This window comes from Brassica rapa, chromosome A06 (assembly GCF_000309985.2).
Source record: "Brassica rapa cultivar Chiifu-401-42 chromosome A06, CAAS_Brap_v3.01, whole genome shotgun sequence".
Classification (NCBI taxonomy): Eukaryota; Viridiplantae; Streptophyta; class Magnoliopsida; order Brassicales; family Brassicaceae; genus Brassica; species Brassica rapa.
In genome coordinates, this window is record NC_024800.2 from 18,275,267 (window position 1) to 18,294,416 (window position 19,150).

Sequence of the window (19,150 nt, forward strand, 5' to 3'; positions counted from 1 at the left end):
TATAAAAAAAAAGGTGTAGCACCAAAGCAAAAGCCCCTCTTTTATGGTTAAAGACGTCCGTTAGAGATGGTTGTTGTATCTCTGTTGCTTCTTTCTCACTAGCAGATCCAGTTAAAGCTTCTCGCAGTAAACAAGACTACCTCATAACAAATCAGACGTCTCTCGTCCCCTCCATCAATATCAAAGCAAACAAACACAAGAATAAAGTTAAAACAAGCAAAATAATCAAAGGAAACAATTTTTTAAAAAGCAAGTACGAAACAATCTAAGTTACAACAAAAAAAGTACGAAACAATCTAGGCACAAAACAAGAAAAAAAAAAAAAAGATATTTAGTGCAAAAACGAGAGGGAAAACTGCAAAAACGAGATTGGTAATGAAAAACTACGTGATCATGAGTGTCAACCAAACTGCAATAACAGGATGTTATGTTCTATTTTCTTTTACACATAAATTTTCATTACCAATCAACAGCAATACAGATTTTACCCTCGCAACAAAAAAAAAAACTTGAAAATACGAAGAGGAGGAAAATTACTTTATTACCAGATTGATTAGGAGAACTAAATGATCAAAAACGTAAAGCAAAAAAACATATACAATCTCTAACAATCAATTAATGACAGGATGTAATGTTTAATTTGTTTTCACAAATTACACATTAAATTTTCATTATCAATCAAATAATATAGAATTTTCCTCCTAAATATTTTGAAAGTTTTTTTCTTAAAAAAATGTTTTGACAAAAAAATCAGTTTATGAGTTAGGAGTAAAGAGAAGATCATACCTTGCAAAAATCAGTGTCAGATGGAGAAAAACGACGGTAATGACGACGTCAATGACTTGGCGAGACGAAATGGATAGATCCAATTTTATTAGCGATCCAGTATTGGCAACCTACGCATGAAATTTTATCATCACGTTTTTGACAATAATAGAAAAAATCAGACAGTAGTTCAAAAAAAAAAAAAGTAAGAATCAGACTTTGAAAGGCTCACCTCGTCTACCTGAAAATGGAATCCACTGCTTCGCATAGGAACCCAACCCACCGAATCTAGAAGAAAGCAGAGCAGGCCTAGCATACACGAGTACCCGTCTGTAACGAAATCGAGACTTAATCCACCACCACCTCACACAACAAAACCGGAACCGGACCTCAAGCGGGAGACCACCAGACCACTTAACTAGAACATCTCTCACTCACACAGGAGAGTTTACGCGACAAGTCGTTTCTTCGTTCTCTCTCTCTAACGTGTTCTCTCGTTGTGGTTGTTGTTGGACTATTGCCTTATGTGCACCAAACTATATATAGAAACTGATTCGTGCAATACTACCAATTTCCCTTTCTTTTCTTTTTTATTTATTTATTAAAATAAAATAAATAGTAATTCAAATATCAAATATACCCGTTGCCTCACACAACCCAATAACTACTAACTGTTGGACCAAGATAATTTATTGTTTTTTATTTTATTTTTGAAACACTTCAATATAAAACAAAAATGTTGGTATATCTATATTTTTAAAACTGAAATATATTTTGATATTGTTTGGAAACATGAATTACAGTATAAAAAATAATTATTTGAAAACATGAAAAGCGGTATAAAAAAAGTACATTGTCTTTTTAGTAATTTTATTAATATAATTACATTAATTATATTTTCATATCTCATTCAGTTTAATACTTTTATTAATTATATACTTTAACAATACATCACATCCTTAATTATATTACCATAATCATATTAGTGTAGATTTTTATTTATCAGTTAACCAACATTAACTTTGTGCAAATTATAAAATCAAAAATGTAAAATACCTGAGTTTTGCATATGGTTAAACGTTCGGTTTAGTTTGTTTTACTAAATTGTTTTTTAATTTTAGTTTCAATCGGTGAAAAATTACGTAGCCAAAAACATAATTCAAAGACATGTTATAATAACTTAAATCAAAATAATAAAAATGTATTGGATTTATTGTCACTTAATTTTTCACTTCATATAATTATATTACTAAAGAAAAAACTCTTTTTATTTCACTTAATTTAGCCAAATACATAGAAAGAGTCATTTTTATTAGTTTATAAAATCAGTTAGGCATGAACATTGACAATCTATTTAGGTACAAGTTGTTTTTTTTGGTATCATTTTTTTGTTTTGAAATAGGTCCACTTAAATATTATAAATTTATGTGTGAGTTTTGAGTTGGGGACTTGGGTCCTTTTAATTCTGGATAAGTTCGGTTTTGATGTTATAGAAACCTAAAAATATCTAAATAACAAATGTATCTAAAACGGGTTCAGATATTTGTACCAAAAATAATTATATTACTCGATTCGGTCCAGATCGTTTGAATACAATTAGTTATATTATATCATCTAAAATATATAACACTAACTATGAAAAACAAATATCAATATATAAAAATGTAATAATTAATTTTCGTGAAACCGTGTGGGTCAATCTGTGGTTGTCGTTAAATTCCTTTTTTGAATATGGGCCAAACTAAGTTCAGTCCAATTCTCTTTAAGGTCCAACTCTATGTCCAGCTCCCAATCCTGTACAAAGAAGAAACATTAAGTTATTTCCAATATAAATGTATTTTAAATTTTATGAAACATATTTTATTAACACCAAATAATATAATAGAACCATTATAAATGTCGAATTAAAAAAATAATTGATTTCGAATTTCAATATTAAATAATGTGGAATTTAAAAAAATAATTAATGTTGATTTTTAAAAATTAATTAATATACATACACCAAATTAAGTATTTTCTTAATTTTTTTTAAAAAATATCTCTAAATAGAAAAATATTAATAAAAGTTTGTATTAATAACTTGATAAATTAATTATAATCTCAAAATTATTACTTTACAGGATTTTAACATAAAAACAGTTACGTAGCGTGTTGACATAATTCGTACTAACGATATTTTATAGAATATAAGTCATGGAGTTGCTCTTAGAACGCTACTCAAAAAATTTATATATCTCATATACACATATTAAGTAAACCTTAATAATATATTAAGTAAAAATTAATACATTACCTAAAAATTAATAAAATATTAAGTACAAATTAATGATATATTTATAAATATAGTGACTCATATGTATATCTCATATACACATATTAAGAAACAAATCACTGTTTTATTATAATTATTACTTACAAAGTAAACAATTTTCTAAGAATCTCAGCTATAGTATTTTAAGAAATTTATTTTTTCTAAATAAATAATTCTTAAAATTGAAGATTTGATACCATTAAATAGTCAAGAATGCATACAAATCTAAAATTACTATTTTTATAAGGTTAAATCTCTCTCTCTCTCTCTGTCTATATATATATATATATAAGATGTTTGTCCATAAAGTCATATTCTTATAAATAAACTCAAAATATTTCTAAAGTTTAAACTAATATTAATTTAATAAAATTATTAATTTTCACTAATATATCGTAAAGTAATGACTCTAAATAAATACAATTGTATAAAAAACAAGTACATTTATCTATAGAAAGAGAAGAAAAATCCGTTAAAAATTATTTTTTAGAAACGAAAAAAATTATTTTTAAAATGAAAGAGTATTATACTAGATTTTGAACCGCAAGGAATACAAAATTTTGCGAGAAAAAGAGATCACCCACTAGTATATATATGTGTATTTTGGTAAAGAAGATTTCATCATCTCAGAAATTAGAAACGTGTAGAGATAAAAATCCACCACAATCTATATCGCCTCTACAGCCAATCTTTAAAAACCCTTACTTATTATTCTCCTCTCCTCTTTGATTCGATGTTTACGTTCATGGATGCAGCCAGACTGAAACCTGCTCTTTCCACCAACCCACCAAACGAAGTTGATCGGCTAAGCAGTTTGCCAGATTGCTTGATATTCCAAATATTCTTAAATCTTCCGACCAAAGATGTGGTTCAGACTAGTGCGTTGTCCACCAGATGGAAAACTCTCTGGAAAGACGTACATGGTCTGGATTTGGACACCGAGGATTTCAATACACACGAAACATTCGTGAGTTTTGTCGATAACTTTCTTGAACGCAACCGTGGTTCGTCCATACATCTGTTTAAGGTAATGTACGATTCTTCTTATAAGCCTGATCTTGTCAATCGCTGGGTCGACACTGCTGTTAGGCTTAAAGTTGAACATCTCGATGTTTCGGACGATTTATCTGCTCAGGATATCATGATGAATCCAACAGTTTACACTTGTAGTAGCTTGGTGTCCCTAAGGATCGTGGGAATGATCTTACCTAGTCCCGAGCGTGTTTCATTACCTTCTCTCAAAGATATTGTTTTAATCGTCGTTGAGTATACCAATCCATGGGCATTAGAGAAGTTAATCTCACAATGCCCAGTTCTTGAAAACGTTAGTATTGATAGAATTTACGGTGATGGAATGCCCATTTTACGTGTGCGTTCCCAGTCTCTATTGAGCTTCATGCATTATTGGGATAAGAATGATGATTATGAGAAAGATCGTATAGTTGAAATTGATGCTCCCATGCTTAAGTGTCTGAGGATCAGTGATGGTGGAACTGCGAGTTTCATTATAAAGAATCAGCCTTCCCTTGTAGAAGCTGATATAGATACTGTGTTTAGTTTGACAACTGAAAGGTTGCTACAAGTTGCAAATGAAATACAAAAGAGAGATATGGTTCGTGATTTTCTCATTGGGATCTCTCAGGTGAAAGATCTGACCATCGCCTCCTCTACTCTCGAGGTACCTATATTTCTTGATTTCCAATTTTAAACCAATTATATATTTCTCTCCGTTCAAAATGTATGTTTTTGAATTTTCACATATATTAAAAACATCTTAAATTTTAACTTTAAATATTATTTTTTGTTATTAGCTATTTCTCACAACTTTTAATCAATCAAAATTCAATAAACAAAATTATATTTCTTCAAAATTTACAATGTATTCTTATTTAACTAACAGAAAATACACTGAAAGTTGTACAAAACAAATACCGGTAGTTGTACAAAAAAAGTATATTTCTCTAAAAAATAAGTATATTTCTCAAAAAATAATAAGTTTTTGAAACATTATTTTTTAAAACATGGATCAACTCAAAAGAATGCTAGTTAATTATTCTCCAACTATCGATGTAATACTTCATTTATTAACACTAATACCTTTTTTTGTTGATGTTGTTCTTGTAGGTCATATATGATTACACAAAATATGTACAACTACCGGTATTTCGTAACCTATATACCTTGTGTGTCAGGTTCAACAGCTACATGTGGGAGATGTTGCCAGTCTTTCTTGAAGTCTGTCCAAATCTAAGAACTCTTGTCGTGGTGAGGATTATCTAACCAACTCATGAACTTGTGAGTAAATTATTCTTAAACTTGTGTCTCGGTTGTATTGTACATGCAGGGAACTACTGAAAATCCCAAGATGGTGGACCTTACTGTTATTGCCAGGCCTTGGAATCTGTTATCATCTCTAGAGCATGTTGACATAGAAAGGCCATTGAAAGGTAAGGCGTTGGAGATGGCACTAGTGGGTTACTTACTCGAGAACTCACCAAACCTCAAGAAACTATCATTAAGTTTGCATGATTCCCTAAAGAAAGGAAAATCTGTCCACAAGCTAACATTAAGCTTGGATGATGCCCCAAAGAAAGAAGAATCTGACGTCTTCATAGAACTCCTTAAGTTTCCGAGACTCTCTAGCTCATGCCAAATTATTGTACGATGATCCTCATAGTCATCACCAATGGACATATAAGTTTGTCTTTGATAACTATTTGTTGCTTCTTAGTTTATTATGACATTGTAGTGTTGAAGTTTGTATGATAATTATAGTATTTATCATATTTATGACTCAAATAAGTATTTGATTTATCGTTGGCTAAAGGCATATATGCTTTGGAATTTGTTTAGATGGTTTTGTGCTTCCTTCTTTTGTCTTGCATGGCTATATATAATTTTTTTTGTATTAAACAAACCAATTGGTACCAATATGATAAACAATTGTTTTAAAAACCACAAAAAACATTTCTGGAAGCACATTTTTACCTCCAAAAATCACCTTTTTATTAGACGGAGTAATATCTCATCAAGCTTCTGATTACATTTCAATTCATTAAGAATAAGAAAATGAAAAAAAACAAGAAAAAAATAAGAAGAATCTTTTTTTTTGAAAGACTCAAATGATTGCACGAGACTCTAAAATTAGGTGTCAAGTTATCTAAGAATGGAAATGGTCTTATGCTCGAACAATATTATTTATTGGTTTTAAAAAACTAGGGTTTTGTCTAGGTTTTCTATTTTTTGTCATCGTATTCATAAATCACGGTAATGTTTTCTATTTAAGAAGCCGTTAAACTATTTTATAGGATAGTTTTTGATGTTTTAATAGACAAATATTTATTTTAAGCTTTTATTGTTCTTGATTGAACTAAATTTATTAAAATAGGAAGCTGATCTTAAGTCAGTATTGCAATTTTCAAACTAGAATTGCCTAATCTCTTAGGTAAAAAAATTATGCCTATCGAATTGGTCATCTGATTATTTTTATGTACTTTTATATGGTTTTTGAGATTTTTAACTCATTTTTTTTCAAAATATAATATTAAGTTCTACTAATTCATTAATTGTATTATTATACATAGGGTATATGATAGTTCACGTTTTTTATCATATAATATTATAAAATATATACGAATAGTATGGTGAGTAGTAATGGATAGCGTGATGCCATTGTTCGTAATCATGGAAGATATTGTAGAGATAATGGATAGCGTGATGCCATCGTTCGTAATCGTGGATGCTATTGTAGAGAATATAAGCCTTGGAGTTGCTCTTAGAAGCTACTCAAAAAAATTATATATCTCATATACACATATTTAGTAAAACTTAATAATATACTAAGTAAAATTTAATGAAATATAAAGTAAAAATTAATGATATATTATAAATATAGTAATGTGACTCATATGTACATCTCATATACACATATTAAGAAAAAAATCAATGTTTTATTATAAATATATAATTACTTACAAACTAAAGAATTTTCTAAGAATCTCAGCTATTGTATTTTAAGAAATTAATTATTCTATATAATTATTTTCTTAAGATTTAAGATTTGTTACCATTAATTAGTCCAGAATGCATACAAATCTAAAATGACTATTTTTATAAGGTAAAATATCTCAATTTATATATATATATATATAATATTTTAATAAATACATTCAGAACACCTCTAAAGTTTAAACCAATATTAATTTAATAAAATTAATGATTTTCACTAGATATATCGTAAAGTAATGACTCTCAATTAATAAAATTGTATGAAAATAGGTGCATTTATTTATCAAATAAAAAGAAAAATCTTTTAAAAGTTATCTTTTAGAAACCAAAAATTTATTTTTAAAAATGAAAAAGTATTGAACCGCAAAGAATAAAACATTTTGCGGGAAACAAAGATCACCCACTAGTATATATATGTGTACTAGGTATTTTCCTACACCATATGCAGCGTTAAAATTTTTAAATAAAATTTTGTTACAAGTTTAGATTTTATTAATTGTATAAAAATATTTTTATATAAATATTAATTTACTTGAACATAAAATTAAGATAAATAAATAATTTTATTTATTTAAAATTATATTTAGTAGAAGTCCTTCACCATGAAGATTGTATGCTTTCATTTTCACTCAACAATGAAAGTTAAACTAAACCGATTCCAATATCTTTTTCCTTATGTCAAAAGATTTGATTTGATATTCAGAACTTGATTACTTTGACTATATTACTAGATTGATAGCCAAAACTACTCAAAATAGGTTAGATTGATTTTCAGTTATTTCTTTGGGTTAAGATATATTAAATTAACTTGTATAATTTTTATAAAAAATAGATATAATTTTTTTATAATTATCAAAATATGAAACTAGACAGAATTTCTAAAATTTGTAGATATCAAAAGAAAACAAATGATATTACGATTAAATATTGATAATTTTTTTAAAAAATATTGTATATAATTTTGAAAATCTTGATTAATAATAAATTTTTTTTTTATAATTATCAAAATATAAAACTAAACAGAATTTCTAAAATTTATAGATATCAAAAGGAAACAAATGATATTACGATTTAATATTTATAATTTAAAAAAATATTGTTTAAATGTTGAAAATCTTGTTTAGTAAGAAAAGTTGTATGATTGTAAAAGCATACTTAAATAATATTTCAAAATTTGTAAAATATTATATATTTCTATTCTTATATTATTTATTGACATATTTGAATTTATTTGATTCAATGATGACGTGTGAATTATTACCATATTTTGAAAAATTTAGAAAAATTAGAAATGAACATTAAATGTAGTTGACCATGTCATTTTCATTTTTTCTAGTATATCATATCAAATTTTTGTTTAGTGAAAGTGATTATAGAGATGATATGTGTTAAATCAACTTCACAAATAATGCCTACAAAATTTTGGTGAGAAAATTTCATCATCTCAGAAATTAGAAACGTGTAGTGATAAAAATTCACCACAATCTCTCTGGCCTCAATAGCTAATCTTTAAAAACCCTTACTTATTCTCCTCTCCTTTTCGATTCGATTTTTATGTTCATGGATGCAGCCAGAGTGAAACCTGCTCGTTCCACCAACCCACCGAGCGAAGTTGATCGGCTAAGCAGTTTGCCAGATTGCTTGATTTTACAGATATTCTTAAATCTTCCGACCAAAGATGTGGTTCAGACTAGTGCGTTGTCCACCAGATGGACAACTCTCTGGAAAGACGTACCTGGTCTGGATTTGGACGCCGATGATTTCTATATACGCGAAACATTCGTGAGTTTTGTCGATAACTTTCTTGAACGCAACTACGGTTTGTCCATACATCGGTTTAAGTTAAAGTATGATTCTTTTTACTTTGAAGAGCCTGCTGGTCTTATCAACGGCTGGGTCGACACTGCTGCTAGGCTTAAAGTTCAACATCTCGATGTTTCGCACAGTTTTTCCGAATGGGATCCCATGATGAATCCAACAGTACTTTACACTTGTAGTAACTTGGTGTCCCTAAGGCTCGTGGGAATGGGCTTACCGAATCCCGAGCGTGTTTCTTTACCTTCTCTCAAAACATTGGTTTTAATCCTCATTGATTTTACCAACAAATGGGCATTAGAGAATTTAATCTCAAAATGCCCAGTTCTTGAAAACTTTTGTTTTGAGAGAAGCTACGATGATGGAATACCGATTTTACGTGTGCATTCTAAGTCTCTGTTGACCTTCATGCATGATGCGGGTTATCACGAGGATTATGATGAGGAAGATCGTTTTGTTGAAATTGATGCTCCCATGCTTAAGTGTCTGAAGATCAGTGATGATAGAACTTCAAGTTTCATAATAAAGAGTCCACCTTCCGTTGTAGAAGCTGATATAGATACTGTGTTTAACTTGACTTCTGAAAGGAGTCTAGGAATTGCAAATGAAGTACAAAAGAGAGAGATGGTTCGTGATTTTCTCGTTGGGATCTCTAAGGTCAAGGATATGAGCATCTCCTCAAGTGCTCTCGAGGTACCTATATATGTTTTAACTTCTAAGTCACTATTGGAATATTAAATTTTCTTGATTTTCAACTTTAAACCAATTGTATATTTCTCTCATTTATTTTAGAATTTTCACATATATTAAAAGTATCTTTATTTTAACTATAAATATATTATTTTCTGTTATTAACTATTTCTCATAATTTTTAACCAATCAAAATTCAATAAACATAATTATATTTCTTCGAAATCAATCGATGTAATACTTCATTTATTAACACTAATACCTTTTTTGTTGATGTTGTTCTTGTAGGTCATATATGATTATGCAAGATATGTACCACTACCGGTATTTCGTAACCTATATACCTTGTGTGTCAGGTTCAACAGCTACATGTGGGAGATGTTGCCAGTCTTTCTTGAAGTCTGTCCAAATCTAAAAACTCTTGTCATGGTGAGGATTATCTAACCAACTCATGAACTTGTGAGTAAATTATTCTTAAACTTGTGTTTGTATTGTACATGCAGGGAACTTCTGAAAATCCCAAGATGGTGGACCTTACTGTTATTGCCAGGCCTTGGAATCTGTTATCATCTCTAGAGCATGTTGACATAGAAAGGCCATTGAAAGGGGAGGCGTTGGAGATGGCACTAGTGGGTTACTTACTCGAGAACTCACCAAACCTCAAGAAACTATCATTAAGTTTGCATGATTCCCTAAAGAAAGGAAAATCTGTCCACAAGCTAACATTAAGCTTGGATGATGCCCCAAAGAAAGAAGAATCTGATGTCTTCATAGAACTCCTTAACTTTCCGAGACTCTCTAGCTCATGCCAAATTATTGTACGATGATCCTCATAGTCATCACCAATGGACATATAAGTTTGTCTTTGATAACTATTTGTTGCTTCTTAGTTTATTATGACATTGGAGTGTTGAAGTTTGTATGATAATTATAGTATTTATCATATTTATGACTCAAATAAGTATTTGATTTATCGTAGCTAAAGGCATATATGCTTTGGAATTTGTTTAGATGGTTTTGTGCTTCCTTCTTTTGTCTTGCATGGCTATATATAATTTTTTTTGTATTAAACAAAACAATTGGTACCAATATGATAAACAATTGTTTTAAAAACCACAAAAAACATTTCTGGAAGCACATTTTTACCTCCAAAAATCACCTTTTTATTAGACGGAGTAATATCTCATCAAGCTTCTGATTACATTTCAATTCATTAAGAATAAGAAAATGAAAAAAAAAACAAGAAAAAAATAAGAAGAATCTTTTGTTTGAAAGACTCAAATGATTGCACGAGACTCTAAACTTAGGTGTCAAGTTATCTAAGAATGGAAATGGTCTTATGCTCGAACAATATTATTTATTGGTTTTAAAAAAACTAGGGTTTTGTCTAGGTTTTCTATTTTTTGTCATCGTATTCATAAATCACGGTAATGTTTTCTATTTAAGAAGCCGTTAAACTATTTTATAGGATAGTTTTTGATGTTTTAATAGACAAATATTTATTTTAAGCTTTTATTGTTCTTGATTGAACTAAATTTATTAAAATAGGAAGCTGATCTTAAGTCAGTATTGAGATTTTTAAACTAGAATTGCCTAATCTCTTAGGTAAAAAAATTATGCCTATCGAATTAGTCATCTGATTATTTTTATGTACTTTTATATGGTTTTTGAGATTTTTAACTCATTTTTTTAAAAATCTAATATTAAGTTCTACTAATTCATTAATTGTATTATTATACATAGTGTATATGATAGTTCACATTTTTTATCATATAATGTTATAAAATATATGAATAGTATGATGAGTAGTAATGGATAGTGTGATGCCACTGTTCGTAATCATGGAAGATATTGTAGAGATAATGGATAGCGTGATGCCATCGTTCGTAATCGTGGATGCTATTGTAGAGAATATAAGCCTTGGAGTTGCTCTTAGAAGCTACTCAAAAAAATTATATATCTCATATACACATATTTAGTAAAACTTAATAATATACTAAGTAAAATTTAATGAAATATTAAGTAAAAATTAATGATATATTATATGTATAGTAATGTGACACATATGTACATCTCATATACAAATATTAAGAAAAAAATCAATGTTTTATTATAAATATATAATTACTTACAAACTAAAGAATTTTCTAAGAATCTCAGCTATGTATTTTAAGAAATTAATTATTCTAAATAATTAAGTTCTTAAAATTTAAGATTTGTTACCATTAATTAGTCAAGAATGCATACAAATCTAAAATGACTATTTTTATAAGGTAAAATATCTCAATTTATATATATATATATATATATATATAATATTTTTATAAATAAATTCAGAACACCTCTAAAGTTTAAATCAATATTAATTTAATAAAATTAATGATTTTCACTAGATATATTGTAAAGTAATGACTCTCAATTAATAAAATTGTATGAAAATAGGTGCATTTATTTACCAAAGAAAAAGAAAAAATCTTTTGAAAGTTATCTTTTAGAAACCAAAAGTTTATTTTTAAAAATGAAAAAGTATTGAACCGCTAAGAATAAAACATTTTGCGGGAAACAAAGATCACCCACTAGTATATATATGTGTACTAGGTATTTTCCTACACCATATGCAGCGCTAAAAGTTTTAAATAATTTTTTTTTAAAAGTTTAGATTTTATTAATTGTATAAAAATATTTTATATAAATATTAATTTACTTGAACATAAAATTAATATAAATAAATAATTTTATTTATTTAAAATTATATTTAGTATAAGTCCTTCACCATGAAGATGTATGCTTTCATTTTCACTCAACAATGAAAGTTAAACTAAACCGATTCCAATATCCTTTTCCTTATGTCAAAAGATTTGATTTGATATTTGATTTCGGAACTTGATTACTTTGACTATATTACTAGATTGATAGCCAAAACTACTCAAAATAGGTTAGATTGATTTTCGGTTATTTCTTTGGGTTAAGATATATTAAATTAACTTGTATAATTTTTATAAAAAATAGATACAATTTTTTTATAATTATCAAAATATGAAACTAGACAGAATTTCTAAAATTTGTAGATATCAAAAGAAAACAAATGATATTACGATTAAATATTGATAATTGTTTTAAAAAATATTCTACATAATTTTGAAAATCTTGATTAATAATAAATTTTTTTTTTATAATTATCAAAATATAAAACTAAACAGAATTTCTAAAATTAGTAGATATAAAAAGAAAACAAATGATATTACGATTTAATATTTATAATTTAAAAAAATCTTGTTTAAATGTTGAAAATCTTGTTTAGTAAGAAAAGTTGTGTGATTGTAAAAGCATACTTAAATAATATTTCAAAATTTGTAAAATATTATATATTTCTATTCTTATATTATTTATTGACATATTTGAATTTATTTGATTCAATGATGACGTGTGAATTATTACCATATTTTGAAAAATTTAGAAAAATTAGAAATGAACATTAAATGTAGTTGACCATGTCATTTTCATTTTTCCTAGTATATCATATCAGATTTTTTTTAGTGAAAGTGATGATAGAGATGATATGTGTTAAATCAACTTCACAAATAATGTCTACAAAATTTTGGTGAGAAAATTTCATCATCTCAGAAATTAGAAACGTGTAGAGATAAAAATCCACCACAATCTCTTTGGCGTCTATAGCTAATCTTTAAAAACCCTTACTTATTCTCCTCTCCTTTTCGATTCGATTTTTATGTTCATGGATGCAGCCAGAGTGAAACCTGCTCGTTCCACCAACCCACCGAGCGAAGTTGATCAGCTAAGCAGTTTGCCAGATTGCTTGATTTTACAGATATTCTTAAATCTTCCAACCAAAGATGTGGTTCAGACTAGTGCGTTGTCCACCAGATGGAAAACTCTCTGGAAAGACGTACCTGGTCTGGATTTGGACGCCGATGATTTCTATATACGCGAAACATTCGTGAGTTTTGTCGATAACTTTCTTGAACGCAACTACGGTTTGTCCATACATCGGTTTAAGTTAAAGTATGATTCTTTTTACTTTGAAGAGCCTGCTGATCTTATCAACGGCTGGGTCAACACTGCTGCTAGGCTTAAAGTTCAACATCTCGATGTTTCGGACAGTTTTTCCGAATGGGATCCCATGATGAATCCAACAGTACTTTACACTTGTAGTAACTTGGTGTCCCTAAGGCTCGTGGGAATGGGCTTACCGAATCCCGAGCGTGTTTCTTTACCTTCTCTCAAAACATTGGTTTTAATCCTCATTGATTTTACCAACAAATGGGCATTAGAGAATTTAATCTCAAAATGCCCAGTTCTTGAAAACTTTTGTTTTGAGAGAAGCTACGATGATGGAATACCGATTTTACGTGTGCATTCTAAGTCTCTGTTGACCTTCATGCATGATGCGGGTTATCACGAGGATTATGATGAGGAAGATCGTTTTGTTGAAATTGATGCTCCCATGCTTAAGTGTCTGAAGATCAGTGATGATAGAACTTCAAGTTTCATAATAAAGAGTCCACCTTCCGTTGTAGAAGCTGATATAGATACTGTGTTTAACTTGACTTCTGAAAGGAGTCTAGGAATTGCAAATGAAGTACAAAAGAGAGAGATGGTTTGTGATTTTCTCGTTGGGATCTCTAAGGTCAAGGATATGAGCATCTCCTCAAGTGCTCTCGAGGTACCTATATCTGTTTTAACTTCTAAGTCACTATTGGAATATTAAATTTTCTTGATTTTCAACTTTAAACCAATTGTATATTTCTCTCATTTATTTTAGAATTTTCACATATATTAAAAGTATCTTTATTTTAACTATAAATATATTTTCTGTTATTAACTATTTCTCATAATTTTTAACCAATCAAAATTCAATAAACATAATTATATTTCTTCGAAATCAATCGATGTAATACTTCATTTATTAACACTAATACCTTTTTTGTTGATGTTGTTCTTGTAGGTCATATATGATTATGCAAGATATGTACAACTACCAGTATTTCGTAACCTATATACCTTGTGTGTCAGGTTCAACAGCTACATGTGGGAGATGTTGCCAGTCTTTCTTGAAGTCTGTCCAAATCTAAAAACTCTTGTCATGGTGAGGATTATCTAACCAACTCATGAACTTGTGAGTAAATTATTTTTAAACTTGTGTTTGTATTGTACATGCAGGGAACTTCTGAAAATCCCAAGATGGTGGACCTTACTGTTATTGCCAGGCCTTGGAATCTGTTATCATCTCTAGAGCATGTTGACATAGAAAGGCCATTGAAAGGGGAGGCGTTGGAGATGGCACTAGTGGGTTACTTACTCGAGAACTCACCAAACCTCAAGAAACTATCATTAAGTTTGCACGATTCCCTAAAGAAAGGAAAATCTGTCCACAAGCTAACATTAAGCTTGGATGATGCCCCAAAGAAAGAAGAATCCGACATCTTCATAGAACTAATTAACTTTCCGAGACTCTCTAGCTCATGCCAAATTATTGTACGATGATCCTCATAGTCATCACCAATGGACATATAAGTTTGTCTTTGATAACTATTTGTTGCTTCTTAGTTTATTATGACATTGGAGTGTTGAAGTTTGTATGATAATTATAGTATTTATCATATTTATGACTCAAATAAGTATTTGATTTATCGTGGCTAAAGGCATATATGCTTTGGAATTTGTGAACATGGTTTTGTGCTTCCTTCTTTTGTCTTGCATAGAGTTATATATAATTTGTTTGTATTAAACAAAACAATTGGTACCTATATAATAAAAAAATTGTTTTAAAAATCACAAAAAACATTTTTGGAAGAAAACTTCTACCTCTAAAAAATCACGTTTGTACTAGTCGGAATAATATCTCATCAAGCCTCTGATTACGTTTCAATTCATTAAGAATAAAAAATGAAAAACAAGAAAAAAATAAGAAAAAAATAAGAAGAATCTTTTGATTGAAAGACTCTCAAACGATTATGTGAGACTCTAAAATTAGGTGTCAAGTTATCTAAGAATGGAAATGGTCTTATGCTAGAACTTTAATATTATATATTGGTTTTCAAAAATTAGGGTTTTTTCTAGGTTTCTATTTTTCATCGTTGTATTCATAAATTACGGTAATATTTTCTATTTAAGAAGCCTAAAACTATTTTATAGGATAGTTTTTGATATTTTAATACACAAATAATTATTTTAAGTATTTTTGTTCTTGATTGAACTAAATTTATTAAAATAGGAAGCTGATCTTAAGTCAGTATTGCAATTTCCAAATTAGAATTGTCAAATCTCTTAGGTAAAAAAAAAATGACTATCGAACTAGTCAGCTGATTATTTTTAAGTAATTTTATATGGTTATTGAGATTCTAACTCATTTTTTCAAAAATTAATATTAGATTCTACTAATTCATTAGGTGTATTAACATTCATAGTGTATCTGATAGTTCACATGTTTTATCATATAATGTTTTAAAATATCCAAATAGTATGATGAGTAGTAATGGATAGCGTGATGCCATTGTTTCTTCTACCATATGATAGTATTTTTGCTCATATATTGTCTCAATATGTACACATTTACAAAAAGTAATTTTTAAGAGCATGATTAACGCTAAGGGGAGCATAGGTTCATAGGGTTTTTTTTTATCCAATTTTAAAAAAAATTAAAAACAAATCGCGGACCGTCACATGTCAGTGAAACCTACAAACAGTATCCAAACCCAACTAAAGTCGCTTCTTGCAGAAGAGGAGAAAGAACCAAATTTAAAGATAATAGTAGGACCCACCTCTTAAGAACCAAGTTAAGAGGTAGAGTTAATGCTGCTCTAAAGATTTAGAGGATCAAGCAGAAGAAAAGCAAGTCCATATATGTCGGAAAATGAAATATGTAGCCGTTATAAACAGACTAACAGAGGTTCCTCTGTCACCTGCAAGAGCCCTATTTTGTCGTGTTGAAGCGGTCATTGTTGACTAATGATGATAAATTTGAAACAATACTGTAATTTGATTCGTTGTCTCTGAGAGTCTGTAACTATTACCATAAACCCGAAAATGTAAAGAACGTAATCTGATTAGAACCATACCAAAGCAGGTTTTTAGGTTGGTTAGCATGGTTACAAATAAACGAATATTTCACTTTGAGGCCTTACATGGGAAAATAAAATTGAAGCGACATATTGAAAAATGGTTTGGTTGGAACCGGTTTTTCAATTACACCTAGTGCTTGAGTTTCCAAGAGTGAGCTCGAGATCATCAGAACCACTCTCTTCATGTATCCTCTCTCTCCTTCCCATGCTTTCGCTAACCCGTTTGCGTTACTCCCAAACACAAACTCTGGAGGGGGAGCCACAGCTTCAGACATTGGAACATCTCCTGTCTGAGTAATTGCCGGCGAGAAAGTCCCGATTTTGTTAGTGCAGATGAGGCGACAAAAAACAAGTGCAGAAAGTAAAACACACAAAATTTGTTAACGGGCGTTTTCTACATCCCCGGGACCTCGTTCAGATTTCATTGACTTAGAACAAGGAGCAACCTACAATTTCTATATGATACAACACACACACTAGTGTTTACCACTCTTTTCTAAGTAGCAATCTACAAAGATTAGGAATCAAGCACGCATGCATTTTACAAAACTACAAAGTCATGCAAGAGGTCTTCACCAAACTCAAAATCACCAAGGTAGTTTTTATTCTTTATTCATACATTTTGCTTGTGATAAGGATCCCATGTGAGAGCTAATACCTTCAACATATGTCTATCGCTTAAATTCCAGCCATTGGAAGTCAACAGGCTTGTCAAAGGCAGACCACTAGACAACTTGGAGTTTCTACAATGGCTGAAACGTTTCTGCGATTCCATTAATGGTGGCATTATGAACGAGTATGGATTCTTTTTGCTACCTTCTCTTCTCTTCTATTTATCAAAGAAAAAAGTCTTACTCCACTGGTTTCATCATTGTAGGAATTACAATCCAGTAGAACGAAGATCGAGAAGTGGCAAAGAGAAAAGCGTAAAGGGGTCTAGTGAGGTCTCAAAGTCATTGCAAACAAACAATACGCATCATACTCCTACAGTCACTGCTTCCAGCAAACCAACTGGTATTCCATTTAAACTTAGCTTCCCTCTCTATCCAGTCTCTAACTTTCTCAATCTTTGTTCGAAAATTCTAACTGCTAGGTCCAAAGCAAGCAAGATCACATGCAATTGGAGGTGGGAGCAACTCGTCGGCCAAAGTGCAAGCTCTGTCAAAGGAGGTAATTGGCTTCTAATCATTCCCTTGTTTATTCAGGTTAATGAAAAAAAAAGGAACTGTAATGAAACATTCTTTCACAATATAACAAGCTTGAAGATCTCAAGGTCTCGGTAGATGTCTTGGAAAAGAAAAGAGATTTTTACTTCTCTAAGCTCAGGGATATAGAGATACTCTGTCAGACTCCTGAACTTGATGATCTTCCGGTAAATGTCAATAGCAATTTCCTTGGTTCCCCTTAGTTTGGACTCAAATCAGCATGAATAACATGTACTTGTTATATGTGCAGATTGTTGTAGCAGTTAAGAAGATATTATATGCAACAGATGCAAATGAATCTGCTCTCCAAGAAGCTCAAGAGTGCCTAATCGAGTCTCTAGGCATTGAGGTTGAGGAAGAAGAAGGAAACGAAGAAGAAGACGAAGCAGGGACTCAGACTTAAAAGTTGTGATTTCTAACAACAACAAAAAAAACAAGTTTCAAAGTAGAGGACAATGACTATACATTGCCTTGTCTTAGAAGATAGTGTTTGCACAATACTCAAGTTTACCCTAACCGGTTATTCGGTTTTAAATGAAACATCCCAAACTATGTTCCTTTCTTAACTTAAAAGATGGTCCAATTTGGTTTTTCTTTGTATCACAGTGTTTTGTGTCCATCTAAATATATGGGAAAAAATAATAATTTATTAGCATTTAGCAGAGTTCGTGTTTAACACTAAGTATAAAAAAAAGGTGTAGCACCAAAGCAAAAGCCCCTCTTTTATGGTTAAAGACGTCCGTTAGAGATGGTTGTTGTATCTCTGTTGCTTCTTTCCCACTAACAGATCCAGTTAAAGCTTCTCGCAGTAAACAAGACTACCTCATAACAAATCAGACGTCTCTCGTCCCCTCCATCAATATCAAAGCAAACAAACACAAGAATAAAGTTAAAACAAGCAAAAGAATCAAAGGAAACAATTTTTAAAAAAGCAAGTACGAAACAATCTAGGCACAAAACAAGAAAACAAAAAAAAATGATTTTTAGGAAAAACGAGAGGGAAAACTGCAAAAACGAGATTGGTAATGAAAAACTACGTGATCATGAGTGTCAACCAAACTGCAAAAACAGGATGTTATTGTGACAACCCATCCTCTCACTAGGAACCTAGGTTCACAGCGCTGCAGCGCACCGACCCCAACTCCTCTATTATGAATTCTCTCTAATTCCATAATTAGGTTGTTGGTGAGACTCGAACCCAGGTCCTCACCCTTTAACAACACTCCTCCAGGATGAGTTGTCACCAATTGATTTGTGTAAGCCGCCGACGAGCA

General features: G+C 30.1%; 4 protein-coding genes across 4 annotated transcripts; all 4 read left to right on the forward strand.

The window, feature by feature from the left end:
- Positions 1 to 203: 203 nt before the first annotated feature.
- LOC117125725 (F-box/LRR-repeat protein 13-like) lies at positions 204 to 10,840 on the forward strand. Its single transcript, XM_033272931.1, has one exon. The coding sequence runs from the start codon at positions 3,810 to 3,812 to the stop codon at positions 4,782 to 4,784; it is 975 nt and encodes a 324-aa protein (XP_033128822.1). The 5' UTR covers positions 204 to 3,809; the 3' UTR covers positions 4,785 to 10,840.
- On the forward strand, positions 8,645 to 10,416 carry LOC103874854 (F-box/LRR-repeat protein 13). Its single transcript, XM_009153282.2, has 3 exons — positions 8,645 to 9,592; positions 9,878 to 10,018; positions 10,093 to 10,416. The coding sequence occupies exons 1-3, from the start codon at positions 8,645 to 8,647 to the stop codon at positions 10,414 to 10,416; spliced, it is 1,413 nt and encodes a 470-aa protein (XP_009151530.2).
- A 247-nt stretch (positions 10,841 to 11,087) lies between the features above and the next one.
- LOC103874851 (F-box/LRR-repeat protein 13-like) lies at positions 11,088 to 17,183 on the forward strand. Its single transcript, XM_033272930.1, has 2 exons — positions 11,088 to 14,696; positions 14,771 to 17,183. The coding sequence occupies exon 1, from the start codon at positions 13,320 to 13,322 to the stop codon at positions 14,316 to 14,318; it is 999 nt and encodes a 332-aa protein (XP_033128821.1). The 5' UTR covers positions 11,088 to 13,319; the 3' UTR covers positions 14,319 to 14,696; positions 14,771 to 17,183.
- Positions 17,184 to 17,186: 3 nt separating this feature from the next.
- On the forward strand, positions 17,187 to 18,531 carry LOC103874852 (microtubule-associated protein RP/EB family member 1B). Its single transcript, XM_033272936.1, has 6 exons — positions 17,187 to 17,266; positions 17,361 to 17,467; positions 17,549 to 17,685; positions 17,765 to 17,841; positions 17,930 to 18,043; positions 18,127 to 18,531. The coding sequence occupies exons 1-6, from the start codon at positions 17,231 to 17,233 to the stop codon at positions 18,277 to 18,279; spliced, it is 624 nt and encodes a 207-aa protein (XP_033128827.1). The 5' UTR covers positions 17,187 to 17,230; the 3' UTR covers positions 18,280 to 18,531.
- The last annotated feature ends 619 nt before the right edge of the window (positions 18,532 to 19,150 follow it).